Source organism: Terrapene carolina, unplaced genomic scaffold (assembly GCF_002925995.2).
Source record: "Terrapene carolina triunguis isolate 2854851 unplaced genomic scaffold, T_m_triunguis-2.0 Scaffold93, whole genome shotgun sequence".
Classification (NCBI taxonomy): Eukaryota; Metazoa; Chordata; order Testudines; family Emydidae; genus Terrapene; species Terrapene triunguis.
This window is the reverse complement of record NW_020664444.1, coordinates 32,356,147-32,377,953: the sequence shown is the minus strand read 5'-3', so window position 1 is coordinate 32,377,953 and position 21,807 is coordinate 32,356,147. Positions and strand designations below refer to the sequence as shown.

At 56.7% G+C, this 21,807-nt stretch overlaps 1 protein-coding gene across 1 annotated transcript in view; it reads left to right on the top strand.

The window, feature by feature from the left end:
- Positions 1-16,522, top strand: part of CLCN7 (chloride voltage-gated channel 7) — a 50,724-nt gene extending 34,202 nt beyond the window's left edge. The window contains exons 14-25 of the mRNA XM_026650671.2: positions 1,402-1,462; positions 3,370-3,508; positions 5,344-5,437; positions 8,913-9,082; positions 9,618-9,669; positions 10,591-10,718; positions 11,164-11,249; positions 12,918-13,050; positions 14,186-14,245; positions 15,209-15,385; positions 15,676-15,756; positions 15,937-16,522. Of these exons, the coding sequence (XP_026506456.1) occupies positions 1,402-1,462; positions 3,370-3,508; positions 5,344-5,437; positions 8,913-9,082; positions 9,618-9,669; positions 10,591-10,718; positions 11,164-11,249; positions 12,918-13,050; positions 14,186-14,245; positions 15,209-15,385; positions 15,676-15,756; positions 15,937-16,023 (1,268 nt within the window). The 3' untranslated portion in view covers positions 16,024-16,522. The remainder of the gene's footprint in view (positions 1-1,401; positions 1,463-3,369; positions 3,509-5,343; positions 5,438-8,912; positions 9,083-9,617; positions 9,670-10,590; positions 10,719-11,163; positions 11,250-12,917; positions 13,051-14,185; positions 14,246-15,208; positions 15,386-15,675; positions 15,757-15,936) is intronic.
- Positions 16,523-21,807: the final 5,285 nt, after the last annotated feature.

Here is a 21,807-nt window from a genome sequence, read left to right as displayed (position 1 = left end):
TGATGCTTTCAAGGGCCACAGCTAGATTCTCTGGCCAATCTTGATCTTCCATGGTGAAGGCGAAACCCCTTAACTTTGTTCTTCCCCCTTAGAGCCTGTCAGGGTGACATTGGTCTGAGGTCTGGCCCCCTGAGAGGCTGGGGGAAGGAAACTGGTGTTCTAGGCAAAACTCCCTGCCCGCTATGAGTCTGTGGGCAGGGTGTTTGGAACGTGAACCGTGTGAGAATTATTTTCTGATCACGGTTTCCGTACAGCCCTCTCCTGCTGCGCTGGGCACAGCACACATCTAGAAATCTGTCTGTCAGCTGCAGCCTTGCCTGCCTCTACCTCAGTGCTCTGTACAATCAGGTGGCTGCTAACAATCCACCACTGGATTTAGCAAAATGACCAGAAGTGCAGGGAAACGCCAGGCTGGAGTCAGCGAGGAATTGCTACTGACTTTCCTCGTAGATAACTTTTCCTCGTAGAAGCTACCCTTTGGATCGGACTGGACCCCAGTCAGGATGCTGATGTCACCTGTTTCTTTCACTGCCCTGGGATCTGGATGGTGGTTGGATCTCAGACCTTCCGCCCATTACTCCCTGCCCAGAACAAAAACAGGAGTACTGTGGTCTCCAGTTGGCTGGTTGCCGTAAGGCGACAAACTCTCCTAATGCCGTGTTGTGTCTGAGCATTGAAACACACGCGTTGGAACAATGAAAACCACCATTACTACAGCAACCCTGATGCAGCCACATTGCACGTCCCAGTATACACTGGAAAATGTGGCAGTTATAGTCTACGTTGGGCCTCTGAATAGCCTAATATGCTGTTAAAATTCTCAATCCTAATGTTGCATTAATGCATCATGCCGATCTATGACCTTCGTGTTGTAGAAATAAGATCGGGCTCAGGCGTTGATTTTCCTTTAGTGAAGAAACGAGAAATAAAGGGGGAGTCCAGGTGTGTGGATGGATCTTTCTCAAGGATGCGCGCTCGCTCTCATTCTTCTCTCCCCCTCCAAAGCAGTAGAGTTAAATTTTGACTCTTTCAATTTTGAAGTCTCCGTAAACTGGAGATTTGTGCCCATAGGAAGAAATGGCAGCAGCTTGTGCAGTTTCTTCTGTGACTTTTGGCTTGCTCTCCTTTGTGGCTTGACACTGAGTATTACAGTAGGAAATTGCTGCTTTTCCCTGGAAGCTGCTGCTGTCAATGGTTTAAAAACGTTGTACTATTGATAACATGTTGCTGACGAGGCCAGAGAACTGTCCAAAGGAAAACTGAGTCAGGAGAAATCTTTTTTTTTAAAGACGTGTTTAACTCTGCATGTAGGAAAATCCCAAATGTGGCATAAAGGAATATTGGCTTCTTTCAAATCCACTCAGGAGGTTTTCAGCTGTTTTCCCTCTTTCCTGCTTGCAGGTGGAATTCTCGGCGCGATATTCAATGCCTTTAATTACTGGTTAACCATGTTCCGAATCAGGTAAGAGCCCAAGAGGTGCTAAATAAAACGAAATCCCTCAGTATTATCACGGGTTGTGTTCAAGTTGGGGCTGATTAACTGAACCAAAGGGCGTTCCTTTCGTTCCTGTAGCCCTGTAGCTTCAGATCTGGTAAGTGACGTGGGTGTTAGCATGTGGTCACTCACAAAACTCAAGTGCTTAGAAGCAAGGAAGTGATAGCTAAGGATGCCATCGCTTTATAATGCACTAGAATCGACAGCTACTGTCGCAAAGAAATCCATGTTTCATCACAGCTGTAACTCTGACCCAAAGTAAATATCCCTTCCATCATCTCCTAAAGCAGAAACCCCTCTGAGAAAGGAATCTTTTATTACACTTGCCCATTCACAGTACACTAATCCACCTAAAATACATATCTAAATTCATTAACTCTTCCATGCTTTCCTATTGAACTGTGTATAACCACGGTTTCTTGAGACGCGTTGGATTTCATTAGATTCTACTGACGACCTGTAAGTATATTAACTGATGATGCAACTCCTATGTAACAGTATCTTTTTGAAGAAACACGTAGATTCTGAAGGCTGAGGATCGACTAAAAGACTTTAGAACAAATCCATGGGTCAGAGTTCAGGTGATGGTGATCAGATGGATTTCTTTGTTCTGATGCAAATACTTATGTGGACAATGCGATTTTCTTAACCATCCATTTCTTTGCTGTTCAGTACTTGGGTTATGTGCTATGTAAATGCATTGGGGAACATTTTCAAAAGCTCAGGTCCCAGTGAGTTCCTAAATCACTTAGATGCTTTTGAAACTGTCCCCATAGTCACTTTGCTTCAAAAATCAGTTAAAATGGCTAAGCTTTCTGTATTGGAATACCTCCCTCCCCCCTCTTGGGACCTGGCTTCTCATTTATCCACCACAGCTCATCTTTCAAGAGCAATTAGTTCAGACAAATAACATCCCGTGCCGGCTGGGAGGATGGGGGAGTGCTTGTAGCTTTTGCAGATGGAACAGACGGGAGTTGAGGGATTCGGAGCAGACGGTACGTTCCGTGTTCGATGGTACTGTGAACGTGTTCGTGGAGCCAGAAGTCTGCAGGACAGTTAGAAGTATAAAGGGCGATTTCATGCAGCTCCTCGTTCGTACAGCCCCAGTAACGTTCAGACGACCTTCCGCGGGGCGGGATAGCATCCAGGAGCAGAGCTGGGGAAGGGGATTATTTACCTTCTGTGGACAACTTGTGGGGAGAGAGAGAGAAGAGAGCAACAAAAATGATCAAAGGTTTAGAAAACCTGAGCTATGAGGAAAGGTTAAAAATAGCAGGTGTGTTTAGTCTTGAGAAAAGACAACTGACGGGGGGGAGGGGGGGGCTGATAAGTCTTCAAACATGTTAAGGGCTGTTATAAAGAGGACAGTGATCAATTGTTCTCTGTCTATCGAAGGTAGGACAAGAAGTAATGGGCTTAATTTGCAGCAAAGGAGATTCAGGTTAGGTGGTAGGGAAAACGTTGTAACTAACTCTAAGGATAGCTAAGCACTGGGACAGGTGACCAAGGGAAGTTGTGGAATCCCCGTCACTGGAGGTTGCTAAGAACAGGTTGGGCAAACACCCGTCGGGGATGGTCTAGGTTTACTGGGTCCTGCCTCAGCGCAGGGCGCTGGACTAGATGAGCTCTCAAGGTCCCTCCCAGCCCAACATGTCTATGATTTCCCCCTTCATTTGGGCCTGTGAAATCCTGCTGCTTGTCTGGTTCCCGCCCCTGGGAGGTGGCAGCCTGCACCAGTCACTCCCACGCCCCCCAAGCCACCAGCAGTGGTTGCAACCAGTCTGAAGAACCAGCTGACCCGGGGGTGCCTTTGGGAAGCAGAGAACAGCTGGGAGGTTGCTCCCTGTTCACACGGCTTGTGTCTGACTCTGCAGGTACATCCACCGCCCATGCCTGCAGGTGATCGAGGCCATGCTGGTGGCAGCTGTGACGGCAGCTGTGGGGTTTGTGATGATCTACTGCTCTAGCGACTGCCAGCCCCTCCAAGGGGATTCTGTGGCCTATCCTTTGCAGGTAGGAAACATGGCTGTGAACCCCCTGTCCCCTGCACAGTGTCTGTTCCTGACTGCCCCCTAGAGCTGGATCGGGTCACAGCACAGCCATGTGCTCAGGGATTTTCCAGGCCTGATCTCTGCTGCCTGGCTTGGGAGCTGGCCTCAAAGGGGCCAGGCTAGGCCCAGGCAGGGGGGAGGTCTCTGTAGCTTTTTGATAAGCCAGGGGGCTGCAAGCACTGAGGGAGCAGGAGCGTCCCCTGAGATGGGCAGTGAATGAGACAGGGCTCCATACATGGCAGAGGAACCCTGCCTCATGCAGGGCCTGAGCTTCCTGGGCTCCCATTATAGGCAGTCTAGCAGTGCTGGGCAGGATCATGCAGTGCACATTGAATGAGGCAAGGCTCTGCTGGGGGGGCATGGTTCACGGAGTGCATGGCCAGCAAGGGGGGCCTGGCAGGGTCTGGCCAGAGACTCTCAGTTTAAGGGACTACAACAGAGAAGTGGGTAACTTCATCCAAACTGTTGCTGGAAGATGCAATCTGCAAACCAAGCACTCAGTCGGGGAATGACAAAGGTAAGGTCACCTGTGCAGCCTGAACTCTGCCCCTTGTGCATCAGCATGCCCAGAATAGCACAAGATGGCATGTGTGTATCTAAGATTGCAGAGAGAGCTGTATGCTTGAGGGAATAGTGTGCGATCAGCTGATCGGATAAGACTGGGGTGCGGGGGCTGAACTAAAGATCTACGCGAGCTCAGTGGCCTCAACACAGGTTTCTAATGGAATCTAGCTGGGATTGATGATCCATCCTAGTGCACCAGCAGAAGTGAAGGCTTTGAAAATAACATGAGCCTTAGAAGAATCATCGAAGTGTAGGACTGGAAGGTCATCGAGTCCAGTCCCCTGCCTTCACAGCAGGACCAAGTACAATCCCTGGCAGATTTTTGCCCCAGATCCCTAAATGGCCCCCTCAAGGATTGAACTCACAACCCTGGGTTTAGCAGGCCAACGCTCAAAGCACCGAACTGTCCTCCCCTCCCCTCCCCCACCTCCACCCCATCTTGGTAAAGGGGTCACTGATAACATATTGCCGACTGCTGTTAAGGAACATCTAAAACTACTAGAAATCTGTTAGTCTTTAAGGTGTTCCTCGTTGTTTTTGTGGACACAGACTAACACGGCTACCCCCTGATACTTAAAACTACTAGAACAGCTAGAGATGGGAGAGAGATGTCTCACCACCCTTTCTGCTTTCCCTGCTCCCCTTTATAGCCAGTAAGTGTACTCCATTTGTGACAGTCGTTCAGCTAGTAAAGGGGAAGAGGAAAAATAGTAATGTCCCAAATTCTCAGCTAAATTTAGCTAGATTTCAACTTGACCATGACCCTCTACATTTCTGAGGTGGGTAACACTGTACAGGTACTGAAGTGAGAGGCTAGGCTTAGTGTGCTCACCATTGCAACACCCAACTGATTTTGGAGTGTAAATCTTTTCAAAAGGGATTTAGGCATTCTTAATTCCCAAGTGCCTAAATCCCTTTTGAAAATATGTGGGCTCCTAAATCAGTGACGCTTTGCACCAATGCGTACAGAAATAGCTAAATACTTTTAAAATGTTGGGCGTAAAAGTCTACCTAGCTGAAGGCAAATGTACCGTGCTAGCGATGCATGTGGCTCCATGAAACTCTGCACATCTGCTAGTGGGGTGTATTTCACCAGGTGCCCAGGAGCCCCTTTCACTCCTGCCTTCTCGCTCTCTGCCGGCTCCTCTGTCCCCATGTGCCACACATCCCAACAGCGATCGTCGCGTGGATTCTGCCAGGTCTCACAAGCCAGCCTTTGTTTTTTCTCCCCAGCTGTTCTGTGCGGATGGAGAATATAACTCGATGGCCACCGCCTTCTTCAACACGCCTGAGAAGAGTGTCGTCAGCCTCTTTCACAACCCCCCAGGTCGGTTCTGGCTCGGCTGACGGGATGCTGAGCTGCAGGCAGAACGGGGCGGGGGCTCGGGTCTAGTGGCAGGTTCGGGGCAGCAGACCCAGAATTAGGAAGCAAGTCGCATTGCTCGGTTTGTGGTCAGACGTTCTCTTGTTAGCCCAGCCCTGCAGCCCTGCCGAGTGAGCTCTGTTCAGTAATGCTCATAGGCTCAAGGGACCATTGCAATCATCTAGTCTGACCTCCTGCACATTGCAGGCCACAAAACCTCACCCAGCCACTCCTGTGATAGACCCCTAACCTCCGGCTGAGTTACTGAACTCCTCAAATCAGGGCTTAAAGACTTCAAGTTACAGAGAATTCACCATTTACCCTGAGCTCCTGTAAAAAGATCCTCCCCGCAGGCGAATAGCAACCCTCCGCAGAGCCTGCTGGGTGTACAGTCCCGGCTATGCAGTCGTGATGGTGAGCTAAGCACTTAACCAGGGCAGTGCCTGCCCAGCACAGCTCCCAATCACAGGGAACGGGAACAACCCACCGACCGGCCAGGGCCAGATGGTGCTAGTGCAGAGCCATTCACACTCGCCATGACACGCCCTCCACGCCTCTCGGCAAAGCTTTAAGAACAGAGGCAGCAGGAGCCACTCATAGCGTTTACAAATACCCTGCTGTGCGATGTCCTAAATCTTTCAGCCTGACCTCCTCAGAGGAACAGAGCCTAGCTTTGTTCATACTCACTAATTCATAAAATGCAGTTGTTTGCGAGGCGCTTGCTGTTCACTAGCGTGGATCGGGTGATCTGCTCTTGAATACACATTGAAACAATCTAGTCTCTAGCCAAAGGTGAATAGGTCAGGTCTGAGTAGGAGACCTGTGTCAGAAGACTTGTGCTTTTATGTCAATGGCTGATTTGGGGCTTTTAAAAGTCAAGATCTGGATTTGGATCTGCAAAGTGGTGTTGATATTTTATTGTTGCTCCCACAAAAATTCCCCCTCCCTTAGCCTGTGATAAGCACCCTGTCCGTGGGCACATGCGCTCAGACAGGCAGGATGAGAGCTGGGGTGTGTGTTAGATTGTGTATAGATGGGACCTTGACAAGGAGGCTGCAGTGTCCCATGAGCACTCCTGTTAAATATCAGCCAAGCATTTTCCATTCACCGCCTTCAGTCTCTGTTGAGCCGTTCTCCTTCATGTGCTCGCTCCGAAAGCTGGAGTCTGTTCTGGAAATGTTCTTGGCTGCTTCCTGTTTGCTAAGGTCTCTCTCCCCTGAACGACTTTCCCTTCTGGTCATGTTTGGAGTGTGGATTTTACTTTTTGGGTTGCTAGAAATGAAATCCCATTTCACAGTCCCCCGGAGAGTCCTGTCTGGGTTTGCATTTCTCGGCTGATGTAATGCCTGGGTAACTTTAATTGAAAAGGCACAAGTTCCACCTCTACCCTAGTAACGGTCTCCTGGAACGGCCGCTTGAATCTCATGCCTGGTCTTTCACTGACCGCTGATGCACAGAGATGGCTGTCCCTTGAGTGCACTGAACTGGCAATTTCAGCACTGGTTGCACTCAGTGGTGGTGACTTTCCTATGGAGATAGGATGGGACCCAGAGAATTTGTGGTGCCCCAGACCTTTCCCTCTCCTGTCTCAAATCTTGGTTGACAGTTGCTGTGGAAATGTTCAAAGGGGGTGGGGTGGGGACGCTCACCTTCTTGACACTCTTTAAACAGCTGTTGCCTGAGGACGCAGATCCAGGGAGTGCTGGGGGGGGACTTCAGGGCACTGCACAAGAGCCTCTCTACACAGGTGATGTCCACAGCTGCAGTATGGCTGGCGAGACTTCTGTGGCAGGCAGCACGCACAAACAGCAGGGGGTGTCCCTGGTGAATATAGAGCAGGAAGGTTTATTGCTCTGCCTGGCAACAATCATGGCACAGCACTGTAAAGAACACAATATGCCGGGTCGAATTGGCTTCCGCAAAGGAAAACAGGATTAGCCTTCTGTGGCCTTCTCCAGAACTGGCTGTGCTAAGTTATCTGGGCTTTCCAAAGTCTTTGATGAAGTCCCTTGCTAGAGGCTGTTAAGGAGAGTACGTCCTCCAGGGGGAGGGTCAGAGTATCGTCCTGGGGTAGAAACTCTGAGAAGCAAAAAGCCAATGAAACAGTCAGTTTGAATTGTGGCCAAAGGCTAACGGGGGAGGGGGAGCAGGTCCTGGACTAGGCCTGGAGTTCAATATGAAATTAACAACCTGGAAAGGGGGGTGAGCGGTGAGGGCGAGTCATAGAAAGGACGATTGAGAGATGCATAGAAGGGGGAGTGAGCTGCGTGCGGGCGGGTGAACTACTTGACAGCTGGTGGGTAACCCGGTGGGAAGAGGAATTGGACCTGCTCCTACAAGTGTCTCAGTCTGAATTAACCCTGGCAGCTCAGCGCAAACCTCTGCTCATGGGAGCAGAAATCAGTTTAGGAATGAGAACGAACCCCCTGAATGAGTGAGCCGCTCCCCCAACATAACCGTGGCAGAACTGATCAGCCCTGTCAGAAGGGGCAGGGACAGGCAGGCACAGGGAGGGGCGATGAAGACTTCCCTGCAGAGACTGACCCAATGAGCAGTGTTTCGTGAAGAGATGAATCAGGTCTGGGAATGGCCTGCTGGCTAACGAATGGGGAGGGGGAGCATTCATGGGTGCCCTTTGTTCAGAGCAAGGGGATTTGGTGCTATTGAAGGGCAACGGGTATAAAATAGCTGCAAGGAAAGCACAAGTAACCTGCGGCGCCCCTGGCCAGAGAACATCGGGGCCAAGAGCAGAGCAGGGTTTGGAAAGGCCTGACCCTTGTATGGACCATGAGAACAGCTGCAGTTACAGGATTTTTTTAAAGGTTTTAGGGCTGTGAACCGTCCTGCTCCAGGGCATGAGCTGGCTGCTGGGATCGGGGCAGGCTGTCTCAGGTTGGGGCTGCGTTCCGAGTACCTGCCTGCAGAGGACTTGGCGATTGGAGCCAGCCAAGGGACGAGATGGGAAAAGATCTTGTTCTTTGAGGGGAAATACCATCTTTACTTGTGAGACGTCTACAGTGGCTAGGTGGGTCCATCCCACTGCCATGACCATTAATGGAGGGGGATTGGAGCAGGGTGGTGAGGAGCTTCACGGCATCCGGGGGGTGGGGGGAGGGTTGTACCATCGGCTCTGCCCTTTTTCAGCCCCCTCAGGGATGCTGTTCTCCAGGGTGTGCGATGACAGACAGATGCGCCTTGCTCTTCTGGTCTGACAGTCTGGTGGGGCTGGTGTGCATTTGCAGGCGCCCATCCCCTCAGAGCCACACCATGGCAGTAATGGGGGGTTGCTAACGAGCTGGAATGTGCCATTTAACATTGCAGCTTGACAGGGGAGCTGCCAGTAGCTGATCTAGAACAGCAGGAATCTCTGAGGTGTGGAAGGGGTGAAACCAACCGCCTGGGCCTCTCCTCTCTCTCTCTCCCCCCCTCCCCCCCCCAGGTTCTTACAATCCCATGACCCTGGGGATGTTCACCCTGATGTATTTCTTTCTGGCCTGTTGGACCTATGGACTCACCGTGTCGGCAGGTGTCTTCATCCCTTCCCTGCTGATTGGAGCTGCCTGGGGACGACTCTTTGGCATATCGTTGGCCTACCTGACCAGTGGAGCGGTGAGTTACCCCCCCGGGCGGGGTGGGAGCTCTGACCTCCAGAAATGGAGCGCTGACAGCGAAGCCATGTTTTGCTTGCAGATTTATTAGTGCTCCATGTCTGGAGGTCAGCTGAGGAGCTGTGGGGGCGGAGGTCGTGCTGGAGTTTTAGCTGGGTTAGTGGGCGAAGGAAGAAAGACAAACTTAGATACTGCAAAATGCCAGCTAGAAAGGGAGTGGATCCTGCTTGCTGCCCTTCACTGCCTCATCCAGCAGCAGCAGCTCCTGAGCAAGGGCAGTACAAGTCCTCCCGAGTGGCTAAGGCTCCCTGCAGAGCGTCCCTGGGGCAGTGCTCGCTGGAGCTTGGCGAGGCTGTTGTCAAGGGGCCTTTGCCGCTGTGCAGTGTATTGGATGCTCCAGCAGATGGGTGGCTGCGGCTTTTGTTGTCCGGCCTGTGGCTGGCACGTAGGGTGGCTGCCTCTGCCGCTGTGGGGGTACAAGTTGGATGGCTCTGACCCACCCCGTGTAACTCGCTATTCCTGTCTCTCCTGTTCAGGTCTGGGCCGACCCCGGGAAATACGCTCTGATGGGGGCCGCAGCACAGCTGGGTGAGTTCGGCTCGCCATTAGGAAACGCCCGGTAGGAGGCGTTTGTTGCGTTCCATGGAGACTGGGCTGTGTCTGGATGTGTCTCCGCTGGGAACATCTGGTGGAAAACCCAGCCTCCCTGTGCTCGGAGTGCTGCCGGTCAGCTCCAGGCAGCGTGTCGGCAGCTGACTGCTGTGGGGGAAAGCCTTTCATTTAACGTTGAAGGGAATCGTGCACCTGGCGTGTCAGGGGTTCAGCTTGTCCTGTGAATTGGAGACTGAAGTGCAGCCGCTGGGAGGGGGGTGCTGTGAAGGGAGGGGCTGTTAATGGAGAGCAGGTCTCCCAGGAGTGGCCTGGGCCTGTCTTGTTATAGGGCAGCTGGCGGCATGGCACAAAGCACCTGGTTACGCACGTCAGATTTTGCAGTGCAGGCTTGTCTGTTCGCTGCCTGATTGTGTCCAGTGTGGAACCACAGAGCTCCCTTGGGTCCCCTCGCGACCCATGAGTGGCTCCCCACAGAGCAGCACCAGCTGTGGGTGCTGCCCCTCGCTCTGCGCTGCCCCTCGCTGCTACTAATGTTAACTCCCGGCATGGACGAGACCCCAGTCCAGCAGCAACCCAGAAAGCAGAGCTCTCCACACAGGCACTGAAGAGCCCTAGCAAACATGGCGTCATCCTGGGCTGCAGGTAGCTAGGCATGGTACAGCCAATGGGAGCCAGCTAGTGTCCTGCCCTCCTGCTAGACTCTGTGCCTCCATTCCCCACACACACACAACGCAGGCACTGCCCCATCCCGTATGCCCTTCATGGAGCCATCGTCCCCAGAGTTCAGGTACATGCAGCAGCCATGATAACGCCCCAGCGCAGGGGCTCAGACCCTTTGTGGGAACCTCCCCTTGCTCTCCCTCCTGGGTCCCACCAACGTGTGTGCCTCTTCCTCAGGTGGGATAGTGAGAATGACCCTGAGCCTGACCGTCATCATGATGGAAGCGACGGGCAACGTCACCTACGGATTCCCCATCATGTTGGCGCTGATGACGGCTAAAATCGTTGGCGACTACTTCGTGGAGGTGAGCAGCCCGGGCTGTTCCTGTTCTGAATGAGGGCCAGCAGGCGAGGCAGCAGCTGCAGGAGCCAGCACCTGCTCTCTGGTTTGGGGCTGGATGCGAGCATGGGGCTGGCGGAGCTTCGGGAGCCTGCTGACTGGTCGTGGCTCGGCACTGCCACCTAGTGACACAGCCTGGCTGGGCTTGCCCGAGGAGACCACTTGATTGGTGGGGATGTTGGGGTCTTTGCCAAGCTCCATTAGCCTGAGTGGAGCAGAGTTAACACCTCCTTAATGGGCTGTGGCTGGGGTTAGTGACCTGTCAGCTGAGCACTGAGGGGCTTTGGCAGCGCTGCATGTGGGAAGCCCAGGGACCAGACCAGGCTCGAGCAATTTGGAGGGAGCTTGTGGCCTGTATCCATGCCATGCCTGCCCTGTGGCTGATTGCTTTGCCTCTCCTCCTGCTGCAGGGTCTGTATGACATGCACATCCAGCTGCAGAGCGTTCCTTTCCTGCACTGGGAGGCTCCAGTGACGTCTCACTCCCTCACGGCCAGGTAAACGAGCTGCCGTTCTGCAGGGCTGCTAGGCCCCTGGCCACCTTCCTTGGAGCTCTAGTGGGTGCGTTGGACAGAACAGCCCCTGGCACCGCAGCGAGTGGGGCTGTAGTCTGGCAGGGGAGAGCAAGTGGAACTCCGTGCCCTGGGCTGCAGAGCTCCCAAGACTGGCTGGTAACAGAGCAAACCGCGCAGGAGGCATCCACCAGTTCAGATTCCCAGTGCCGCTGGGTCTGAGAGCTTTGAACATGTCTGCCAATAGGTCTGGTGGGTCTGTCCCGTCCTGCCCCACCCCACGTCAGTGCAGTGGCACCAGGACAAACCTGAACTCTCTTACCGCTTCTTGGACAGTTTGATTAGAAAGGGAAGGGGGCGGGGTGGCAAGGGGTCCTGGGGATTGGGACTGATACAGGGCCCCCCACTGCCGGACCAAGGGCCACAGAGACAGACATTTGGACGGTCTGATGGTGTCTGGGTGTCAGCCAATTCTTATTAGCTGAGTGACTGCTTCACAACCCACCAGTGCAGGGGGTTGTATTCCCTGCGAAGGGGGTCTGCTTCCCTGCCCTCCCCAGCACCCAGCTCGGACTGGCGGCAGGCGTAAGAGCGGCGTGGGGGTGGGGCCTCTCTCAGGCTGCAGGGCTGTGCGCGTGGTACTCGCTGCCTGGGATCTGGGAGGTTCCTGTGGGTAGAAAGCTCCTGGGGGAGGAGAGGTGGTGCCAGGGCTGGGCAGACTCCCCAAAGGGAGAGCCCGCACAGTGCTCTATGGAGCGGGGTGGAGCTGGGTTCTCAGTCACTGCTGCCCATCGGATGCCCGGGCCTGCGTCCGCTCGCTGGATAGTGCCTGGTTCTAGAAGTAGAGGCTGCCCCCTAGTGACAGGCGAAGGAAAGTAGCCGTCTGGAGCTCCTCTCGTCTAGAGGCAAACCCATAGAGACGGGTTTGTGCACAGAGCCTGCCAGGCCCTGGGGAGGGCAGATCACAGCGAGGGCAGCTGTGCCATGTGTGGACCCCTCCAGCCGCTCTCCTGTTTGTCCCGTTACGCTAGCTAACATAGTGTTCGTTTGGGGGTTATTTGTGGCTGTGGTCAGATTGGCTGCGACCTTGGGGATTTATCCCCTTTTTCTGCAGCGTGGGACGTGGGGCACCGGCTGGGATCTGGGCATGTCTCCCCAACCAATTCCCTGCCTTGGCAGGGGTCCCGGGCACTGGTGGCACCTCAGCCCCTCCTGTTCTCTGCCTGTGCACACGACAGCTTAGTCTTCGGTCTAGCTAGGGTGTCTGGGCTCAGCGCAGGGGTAGCTGCATCTGGCCCTGGCTGTGCAGAAGAGCAGACTAGATCCCCGATCTGGCCTTAAACTCTGGGACACTGGAAGGCTGCTGCTAAGTGGCTCTCCTGGGCCGTAGCATGGGGAGAATGTAGGGAACTCGAAAGGAGCTGCAGACCCAAAGGAAGAACCTGGCCTGCCTAGCAAGTTAAATAAGGTCCACGTGATAATGTGGGGACCAGGGCCCTGCCTGGGATAGGGTGGGGAGTCGACTTTTGGCTGGGGTGTTGGGCACTGCCCTTTGTCTGGGCCGGGCAGCACACTTCCCCTCCCCCCCCTCCCCCACTGGTGGGGAAGAGGCTAGTCCCAGCCCCCCGTCACCTGGCGCTCTGTCCCCTGCAGGGAGGTGATGAGCGCACCCGTGACCTGCCTCAGGAGGATTGAGAAGGTGGGGACAGTCGTGGACATCCTCAGCGACACATCGTCCAACCACAACGGCTTTCCCGTGGTAGAGAGCAGCCCGGACCCCACGCAGGTGGGCAGACCACTGGCCAGCCACCGGCCTTGCCCCCGGACCATGGGCAGCTGAAGTAACACCCACAATGGGGGTGGGGGTTGGGCCACTCTGCAGCGCTTGGGGTGCAGCCCGAACCGCTGAATCGGGCCAATATTTGGCTGCCAGCGCAGGGCCCCAGCCGGCCGGAGACCTGGCAGCTGCAGTGACGTCTCCCTGACCCTTGTGGGCGCTAGGAGGCCTTCACCAAGCCTCCTCCCATGTGCACACCGGCCCAGCCCCTGTGGTGCCCTAGGACCCCTGGGTTCATGGGCACTGGCTGCTCCTGGCGTGGTTCTCTGCACCGACGTGGTGCTCTCAGGCTGGAGGCTTCTCTGCCCTGCAGCTCCCAGCATTGCTGCTGCCACCAGTGAAGCCGACCCAGTGTGAGCAGTGATGGGGAGAAGCTGCAGGACCTTGCTGAGCTGGCTGGGGCTCAGTCGTCTCCGGGGAGACGGTCACGCCTTCCCCATCTCTAGCTAGGACTCCCCTGTGCCTCCTGCACTGATGGGCCCCGTGACCTGCTGGCTGGCAGCCAGGAGCCAAGGGGGTGGTATGGGGGTGACCCAAAGTGCCAGCACTGTTCAGAAGTGCCGTGGCCGGGCACGTGTGTCTTAGGGGTGGGGGGGTAGACACCAGGAGAACGCCCCGCTCCCCAGCTAGCCCCATGGTGCACGCAGCAACGTGTCCCATTGCCAAAGCCTTGGTGATGCATGGCCCTGCGTGCTAGCATCTTGCACCAACTGGCACTGGGGAGCAAACCCTGACTCTCCGTCAGAAACCGGCATTCCCCGCTGATCCCAGCCCCTGAATTCCCCACCTCCCCCCTTGCCCTTTCCTGGGGTCCCCAGACGCTCTTTGTGCAGCCCCTGGGGACAGCGAACCAAGTCCTCCACCCCGCTCGTGCTGAATTGCTGCCGTATGGCAGCCTCTCGCCGTCCCTGGGGCTGGACACTGCGTGGCGTATGCCCACCCTGGGGCTCTCGGCTCTGCATCCCCGTAGGCCTGCCTGCTTGTAACCACGGGGCGATGAGCAGCCAGGGCCTGTCTCTGGCCCGTCGGGCTGATTGCTGAGCTCTCCTCGGCCCCTGCCCATGCCTGGCACTCTCTCTTGCAGGTGGCAGGACTGCGAGGCCTGATCCTGCGCTCCCAACTGATTGTTCTCCTGAAGCACAAGGTAAATGACTCTGTGCGATCGGGAGCCTTTCTCCTCCCAGGGGACTCGCTGTAACGGCCTGGACGGGCACCGTTGGATGTGACCCCTCTGTCCCTCTAATGGGGTGCGTCCGGCCCAGCCCCTCTCCTGTCCTCTGCCCGGGGCTAGCTCAGGGAGGTGGCATCAGCCTGGTTCAGTGAACCAGGAACCAGACTCCCCTTCCTTGTCGTATTGCAGGGGCTAAACTGTCCTGGATGCCCAGGTACCACTGGGCGTGATGCCCATCACTTCCCGTGGCAGCTCCTGGCTCCTCTCCCCCGCTGCTGTTGAGTGGGGCAGGCTGTAGCTAGGCGGGTCGCCAGCTCTCTGTCGGGGGGCTGCTGTTCCTACAGGTGGTGAAGGGTCCCCCTGACTCGCTGCCCAAGGGCGAGCCGAGCATGTCGGTGCCGTGTGGTGGACCCACCGTCCGCTAGGAAATGCTTGTGAGCACCATTCTGCACAAAGGAGACAATCTCCTGGCCAAACAGACTGGGAGCCTGGAGATCGGGGCTCTGTCCCCGGCTCTGCCAGCTCGGGGGCAAGTCCCTCTGCCCACTGGTATGGTGGAGCCCGCGGCCTCCCTCGCAGGGGCTGTCGACCTGCCTGCCGCGCCCCAGTGCTGGGATGCAGTGAAGTGGGCTGGCCCAAGGGGTGTTCCGGGGCGAAGGACGCTTCTCCGTTTGCTCCATTACGTTCTTGCCCCGTCAAGTGGCAGCTGCCCAGTTTTACCCCAGACTAACTGGATCTGCGCAGTGCTGGGATTCCTGCTGCCCGTGGACAGTTGCTGGCCGCTGCTAGTGGGGAGGTGGGCCTGCAGGAGCAGAGTGCGACCTGTCGGGGTGGGAGGCAGCTGATCTGCCAGGTCCGGACCCCCGGCAGCCGAGCAGGGCACTCCTGGCCGGCTTGGAGCCACGGCACCTGTACCAAGGGTCTCCCCCCTCCTAGGTCTTTGTGGAAAGAGCCAACCTGACCCTGGTTCACAGGCGGCTGAAGCTGAAGGATTTCCGGGACGCCTACCCCCGCTTCCCCCCCATCCAGTCCATTCACGTCTCCCAGGACGAGCGCGAATGCATGATGGACCTGACTGAGTTCATGAACCCGTCGCCCTACACGGTGCCCCAGGTATGGCTCGCTGGGGGCAGGGCATGGCGCTGCAGATCCAGCTTTGGGAATGAGCCAGCGGGAGGAGGGTGGGCAGAGCCCGGCCTGCTCTCACGGCTTGGCTGAGCCAGGGATCTCCTCCCAGGGGCCGAGTCAGGCCCACTCCAAATGCTCAGCCCCCGAGGCCTTCCCGGGGGGCTGGTACCACAAGGGCAGTGCTCCCTGCTTGGCCCCATGACCGGCAGCTTGCGCTGCACGTGGCTGGCAGCCTCCAGGGCTCTCTGACCTCCCGGCCTTGCTCTGGGTTGCAGGAGGCGTCTCTGCCAAGGGTCTTCAAGCTGTTCCGGGCGCTGGGCCTGCGGCACTTGGTGGTGGTGGATAATCACAATGAGGTGAGTGGCTGGTGGCTCCGGGGCAACGTAGTGCCCTGGTGGGTTCCCCCAGTTCCATATGGGGCAGCCGGCTGTGGTAGAGCCCCATCACCGCAGGGCCGGCGTCTCTGTCCACCAGACACGCGCCCTGGGGTGAGCTGTGCAGGGCACTCATTGGTCCCTCTGCCTCCCTCCCTGCAGGTGGTCGGGCTGGTGACCAGGAAGGATCTGGCGAGATACCGACTAGGAAAGGAAGGGCTGGAGGAACTGTCCCTGGCGCAGACATGACGCTCCTGGGGCGGTGGCTTTGCCTTGGTGAGCCCCGTTCCCCTGGAGGCGTCGGCAGGGAGCTGGTCCCCGCAAGCTGCCATGCCACCTGGTGCATTCAGCACGAATGCCAAGCCCCTGATTGTGCGTCTTGTCCGTCGCCGTGTTCCCGTTTTACTGGCTGCCTGTCCCCTGTGTCGGCTGGGCGTCGCTGCAGCCTCCTCTCCTGTCACCCGAGGGAGCAGGTGCTGGGCAGGTTCCTGGTTTCCCCCCTCTGCGCGCTGGGCCCTTGGAGCCGCTTTGAGGCTAGAGAGCAGTGGGGTGGGGAAGCTGAGCCCAGTGCCCTGGGGGAGCGTGAGCGTGCTACGAAGCTGGGCAGCAGACGTCCCACTGCTCACCCCCTGCCGGCGCATTACAAGCCAGAGCCACCTCCGCATCCCGCGTCGCCTCCTGGAATATGTGCTCCGGACTTCAGGAACCAGAATCATGTGGATCTGACCCAGTCTGCAGCCACCATTGACCAATGTCCATTCCCCTGGGCCGCCTCTGCACCAAAGCCTTTACCCGGGACACGGGCATGGGAACTGGCAGGGCCTGGTCCACTATCTTCTAGCAGGAACCTTGCCAAGCAAAGGCTCCCTGGATCCACGGGCCAGCATCTGGGGACCAGTGTCTTAACGCTGCCCACAGCTGAGGTGGCTTTTAACCCTGCGTGCGAAGGGAGCAACGTACCCCAATTCCACAGCCCCAGCCTTGCAGCTCAGCGGGTCTCCGATGACACGGACACACACAGACGACTGAGCAAACGGGCTGCCAGGGACTGGGTGTGGCTGGCTTTGCCACGTGCTGCCGCCAGGCCCCGTTTTGGCAGTGGCATGTCTGGGCCTGTCTGAGACCCTGGGCCAGGCTGTGGGCACAGCCCCTCCTGGCACTGGCTGTGCTGTGCGTCTCAGACACGACGCAGTCCCACCCCCCGCCCCTCACGCCCTCTTGTCTCTCCCAGGCGGGGGTCATCCTGGGCATCCTGTGCCTGGCTTCCCTTAGGCGGGGGGCTCCGGGGGATGGGGCAGGGGGATGAAAGGAAGAGGGATCTGCCTTGTGAATATTTATGGGATGAAGTGATGCCATGTGGGACGCTGAAGTGGAGCATTTACAAATGATCCCCTGCTCCCGGAGAGGGGCTCGCCCCAGTCAGGCAGCCTCCGTCCCTAGCTCCTGTCCGTTGTGCCCGCTCTCCTGGGCTCCATTCACAGGGTGGGTGCCCGAGGTGCAGCTCATGCTCCTGGCGAGAGGGGGGTGGGGCCGAAATGCACAGAGACCGTAAGAAATAAAATCACTGGAACCAAACCGCTGCTGCCGGATCTGCTTTTCCGTCTGCGCCCCATCCCGGCTGCACCGCTCCTGGGCAGCCCGGTGAGATCTAATGGGGTCAGGTCGGGGCAGGGAGCAGTGTCCGGTTCCAGGGGGTAGACTCAGGAAGAAAGAAACGGCTCTGCATGACTGGGGCTTAGCTTGAAGTCATCCCCACCTCCGCCTCGCAGAGCTCAGCTCCTGCCCAGCAAGGATGCCCCGTGGCTGAGGGGAAAGGCCAGGCTGGTGTGTGCGGCACACTTGAGCTCGCCGCATGGCGGTCCCAACCTCGTGCGAAGCCTTTACAAATTGGGGTGTGAAAGTCTGGCCTGAACTCACGGCTGCTCTCAATGCCAAGCAGTAAGTGAAAGATGCTGCTGGTGCCAGTTCCCAGAGGGGGCAGGGAACGTGACAGCTGAAAGGTCCGGGGCGCCAGCTCATCACACTGCCCTGAGAGCCAGCTGCAGGTGGTGAGACAATGGGACAGCCAGATGCCATCTTGGCTGGCATGGAGGTGGCAGAGACTGCCTGCTGCAGGTCAGCCATTGCTCCAGCCCCTGGGTTCCTGGAGCAGCCTTGGGAGAGGAGGTTTTGGGCCTCTGGTCAGTGCAAGCCTTGTTCCTGCATGCCCTTCCACGGGCCCTGCTCCCCTGCTGGCACAGTCCTGGGCCTAGGACTTCACCCACAGCTAGAAACGAGAGCTAGCGACCAGCCCTTTGCATCCGTTGTAAAGCTGGGCTGCCCTGGCAGCAGGCTGTGCATCGCCGGTAATGTACAGACTGTTCATCAGTCAGCATCTCACACTGGAGTCTGAAATACCAGCCCCAGTGCGCTTCCCAGTGTCCCAGTTACTCAGGGGTGGAGCAGTTTGTTCTTGAGTAGCTTGCAGGTCACAGCCAAGGACTCAGTCATCACCAGATGTGGGGGGGTGGGGCTAGAGATTTTACACACCTGTGTCTAGCAGAGGGCTGAGATCAGCCTCCCCAGAGCCCTTGGAAACAAGGTAGGATCTTTCCAACTGAGAGGACTTGCCCCCTCCTGGCCGAGTGGATTCCAGTGTCTCCTCGGAGAGCTGCTCTAAACACCCAGGACTCGAGCCCGCTCGCGTTGTAGACGCAGACCTCGCAGAGTCAGCTAGTGCTGCTCGGACAAGCATGTTCCTGTACCTCTGGGGCAGGATTGGGCTCTGAAGGGGGACCCGCAGGGCAATGGATACCCTCCCTCTGGGACCCAAATAATGTTCTCACAGAGCAGGCCACCATCTTCTCTGCCTCTCCTCTCACCTTGGTAACTGAATTTGTAAAAGGAGCAGTTGCAAACCCCAAGTGTCTATTTTGGAAGCCTTGAGATTTTCTATGGGGAGATGACCCGTGGGAGATATTTTTGTGCTGAAATAAAGGCTGTTTATACTTTTATCCCGGCATTGGCTCCTTTCTCTTGCCGTATGGCATTGGTTGGGGCGAAAGGCCAAGGCCACGCAGGCTGGGCAGCATTCGCCAGTGTGTACAGGGGCTTGTCCAGGCAGTTGGGCGAGGTGGGAGGGGGGCACTCAGGTGGAGGGTTAGGGCAGAGGGGCAGCTTTAGAGTTCTGTTCCCAGACCGATGGGGCTGAGATGAAAGTGTGTCTGCTGGGAGCCTGTTTGTCCTGGGCCCTCCTACCCCAGCTAAGGCAGCCGGTGGTGGTCCCGTCTCTGGGAAGGAATTGGGAGGAGTCCAGTGGAGAGGGTCCAGAAGGGCGCACATGGGCCAGCGTCTGGCTGGTGAGCATCATGCTGCCCCTCGGGTCCCATCAACCTCCAGGACTCGTCAATGGGGCACTGAGGTTGTTACTGCCATGTGCACCGGGGAGTTGGACATGCAGAGCTGCTGGGGCCTGGCTGGCAGTGGGAGAGCGCTGGGTAGAGTGAGCCCCCCACCCTGGTGATACCCCTCAAGGAAACCAGTTGGGTGATGCCAAGGGCTGTGACCAATCTGCAGGGTCCTTGCTTTGTGCCAGGCACAGCATCACCCCCAGTGGTCAGGAAGGACAGTGCCCTGTCCACGCTGCCCATTTAACCACTAGAGAAACAAACCTGGACTGTACAACTGGAACTGATGGGAAACAATGTCCCATCCTTCCCGCTTGCCTCCCTGGTGATTAGAGAGGAATCCTACAAGGGGGCAAATTTCAGCCCCCCTGGCTCGGCGCTGCCCTTGGTGCCTTGCGCACAGCGTAGCTAGGGGGCTGGTGATCTGGTTGGGGTCATCAGTGGTGCTAGGCTCAGCCCAGTCTGCCCTGTGGAACGCTGGCCAGGACAAGCCCATACCAAGGGGGCCAGGACCGGCACCCCCCACCCCCTGAAATGTGCCAGCAGTAGGATCCGTGTGACATCCCCCTTTCCCCTGGCATGTGGCAAGAAACTGCAGGAGGAGCCTGCCAGAGACTCAGCAAAGCACAAGGAGCTGCTGCAGAGACAGCTAACGCAGGGCGCTTGGGGCTTTCCCTGCCTAGTGCTGACTGGCAGCCTCACCAACACCCTGCTGCCCTCTGTTCTAGTGCCCCCCCTTCACCTTCATATCACTCCCCCGTGCCACCTTACCCTCCTCCTTGTTCCTTTCCTGCTAGCTAATCCCCTCCAACCTAAACCGCACCCCCTTCACCAGGAAGGGGGCCCTGCCGGTCCCAGCCCAGTGTTCACGCTGCAGCTGTGGCCTGGCCCTACCCCTGCCCTGCCTCTGTCTGCTCTAGTTAGACTGTAAGCTCTGCAGGGCCATGGCCGTCTGCTACTGCATGTACAGGGCCTAGTATCACGGCCCGGGTCTGTTGGTCCCTAGCTGCCATAATAAATGTGAGGATAGATTTATTCTCCCTAAATGCTGCGACACTGGCTGCTCCCATGCGAGCTCCTATTGCTTCTCTCCCTTCCCTAGCTTTCCCTCCCTTGGCATTTCCTGTCCAGCTGCCTTCACGCTGCTGCCTTTGATGGCTGTCGGGAAAGGATAACAGGATCTGCAATGCGATAATTAAGGCCGACGTGTAAATTTTCACAATCTCTTTTTACTAGCAACACCCCAGTGACATTAAGGGGGCGGGGCCCCACTTTGAGCTGTCAGTGCAGGCGGGCCAACAGCACTGCATTGGCTTCACTTGGGCCATGGAAGAGTTCATCACAACCACGAGGGCTAGAAACTGACTTTTATTAAAACTCCAACTCGGCAGAATGTGCACTGGCCTGCGGCCCCTAGGTACATCGGTGGGGCTGGATCGGGCCTGGCGCCCGGCTCTCCGACTCCCTGGCTATGGCACTTTTGTTGTTTGATGTTTTCAGGAGCAGAAGTCGCAGCTGGTGTTTTGTCACTTAAAATTGTAATGGCTCGTGTATGTGCCACTAGGGGGCAGCACTAATTGCTCACCCACCCTCAGTCTATGACCACTTCCATTGCCTTGCATCATATTTGGAGCGGGGGTTCCGTTTCGAATGCCGTTCTGAGATTGCACTATTCCCGTTTAATGACCATCTCAGCTCTACAAGGACGCACTCCCTCAGTGCACACGAGGACAACAGCCGCATGGTGCTTTTGCTCTTGAAAGGAATATGTGAGAACACTCTCCTTTCTTTTATGTGTTGGAGCCCAACCTTTGCAATCTCTAGTGGCAGCCCCCAAGAACAGACTGGGAGTACTTCACACCTCAGTAATCATAAGCCAGTTAAACGTAATGCAACACAGTGAAACAGATGTTTACAGCTCTCTGGGGGTTTTCACTCGTGGAAATGGTAAGGAGCGCAGACTGGCATGGTGCGAATGCCGGCGCAGGGGATGGAGCAGGTCCCGCCATCTTCTCCCCAGCACCACGCAGTGGGGTCAGAGACCCAGTACCGTTGACTCGGTACCTGCAAGGGTGACACTGGCACCAGCTGTTTCCACACCAGCGGCGTACCAGGCAGCAAGGGACCTCCTGTGCCTTTCTGTCCCGCCCTCTCCCTTGGCCCAGGACTTTGCCAGGGCTGTGTTGTTTATAGCCCCATTGGCTGGGCGGGCTGCTGAACCTATGGGTCTGTCAGTACCACACCCCAGGGTTTCCCTTCCACACTCAATGGAAAAGGAGCCAGTACGGGACTTGGCACAGGGGCCCTTCTTGGCACCGGGAACCTCTTCAGTCCCCACGTGGCTGGTGCTGCCAATGTTGCCTGGCAGCAGGCACCACTCTGCACTTTGGCACCGGTTGTCATGTCAGTGCTGACACTGACATTGGGGTTGCTACTGCTCCTGGCCCCAGAAATGACCGGGCTGGACTCAGTGCAGGTGGGACTGTCTCCATGGCAGCACCAGCTCCTCGTCACTCTGGGGCTGTCAGACTAGCTGCTCGCACCCTCAGGGCTGGCCCCATCACTGCCCTCCGAACAGGGCCGGCTCTGGCTTTTTTGCCGCCCCAGGCAAAAAAGCCTCCGGCCGCCCCCCCCCCCCCGCGGGGGG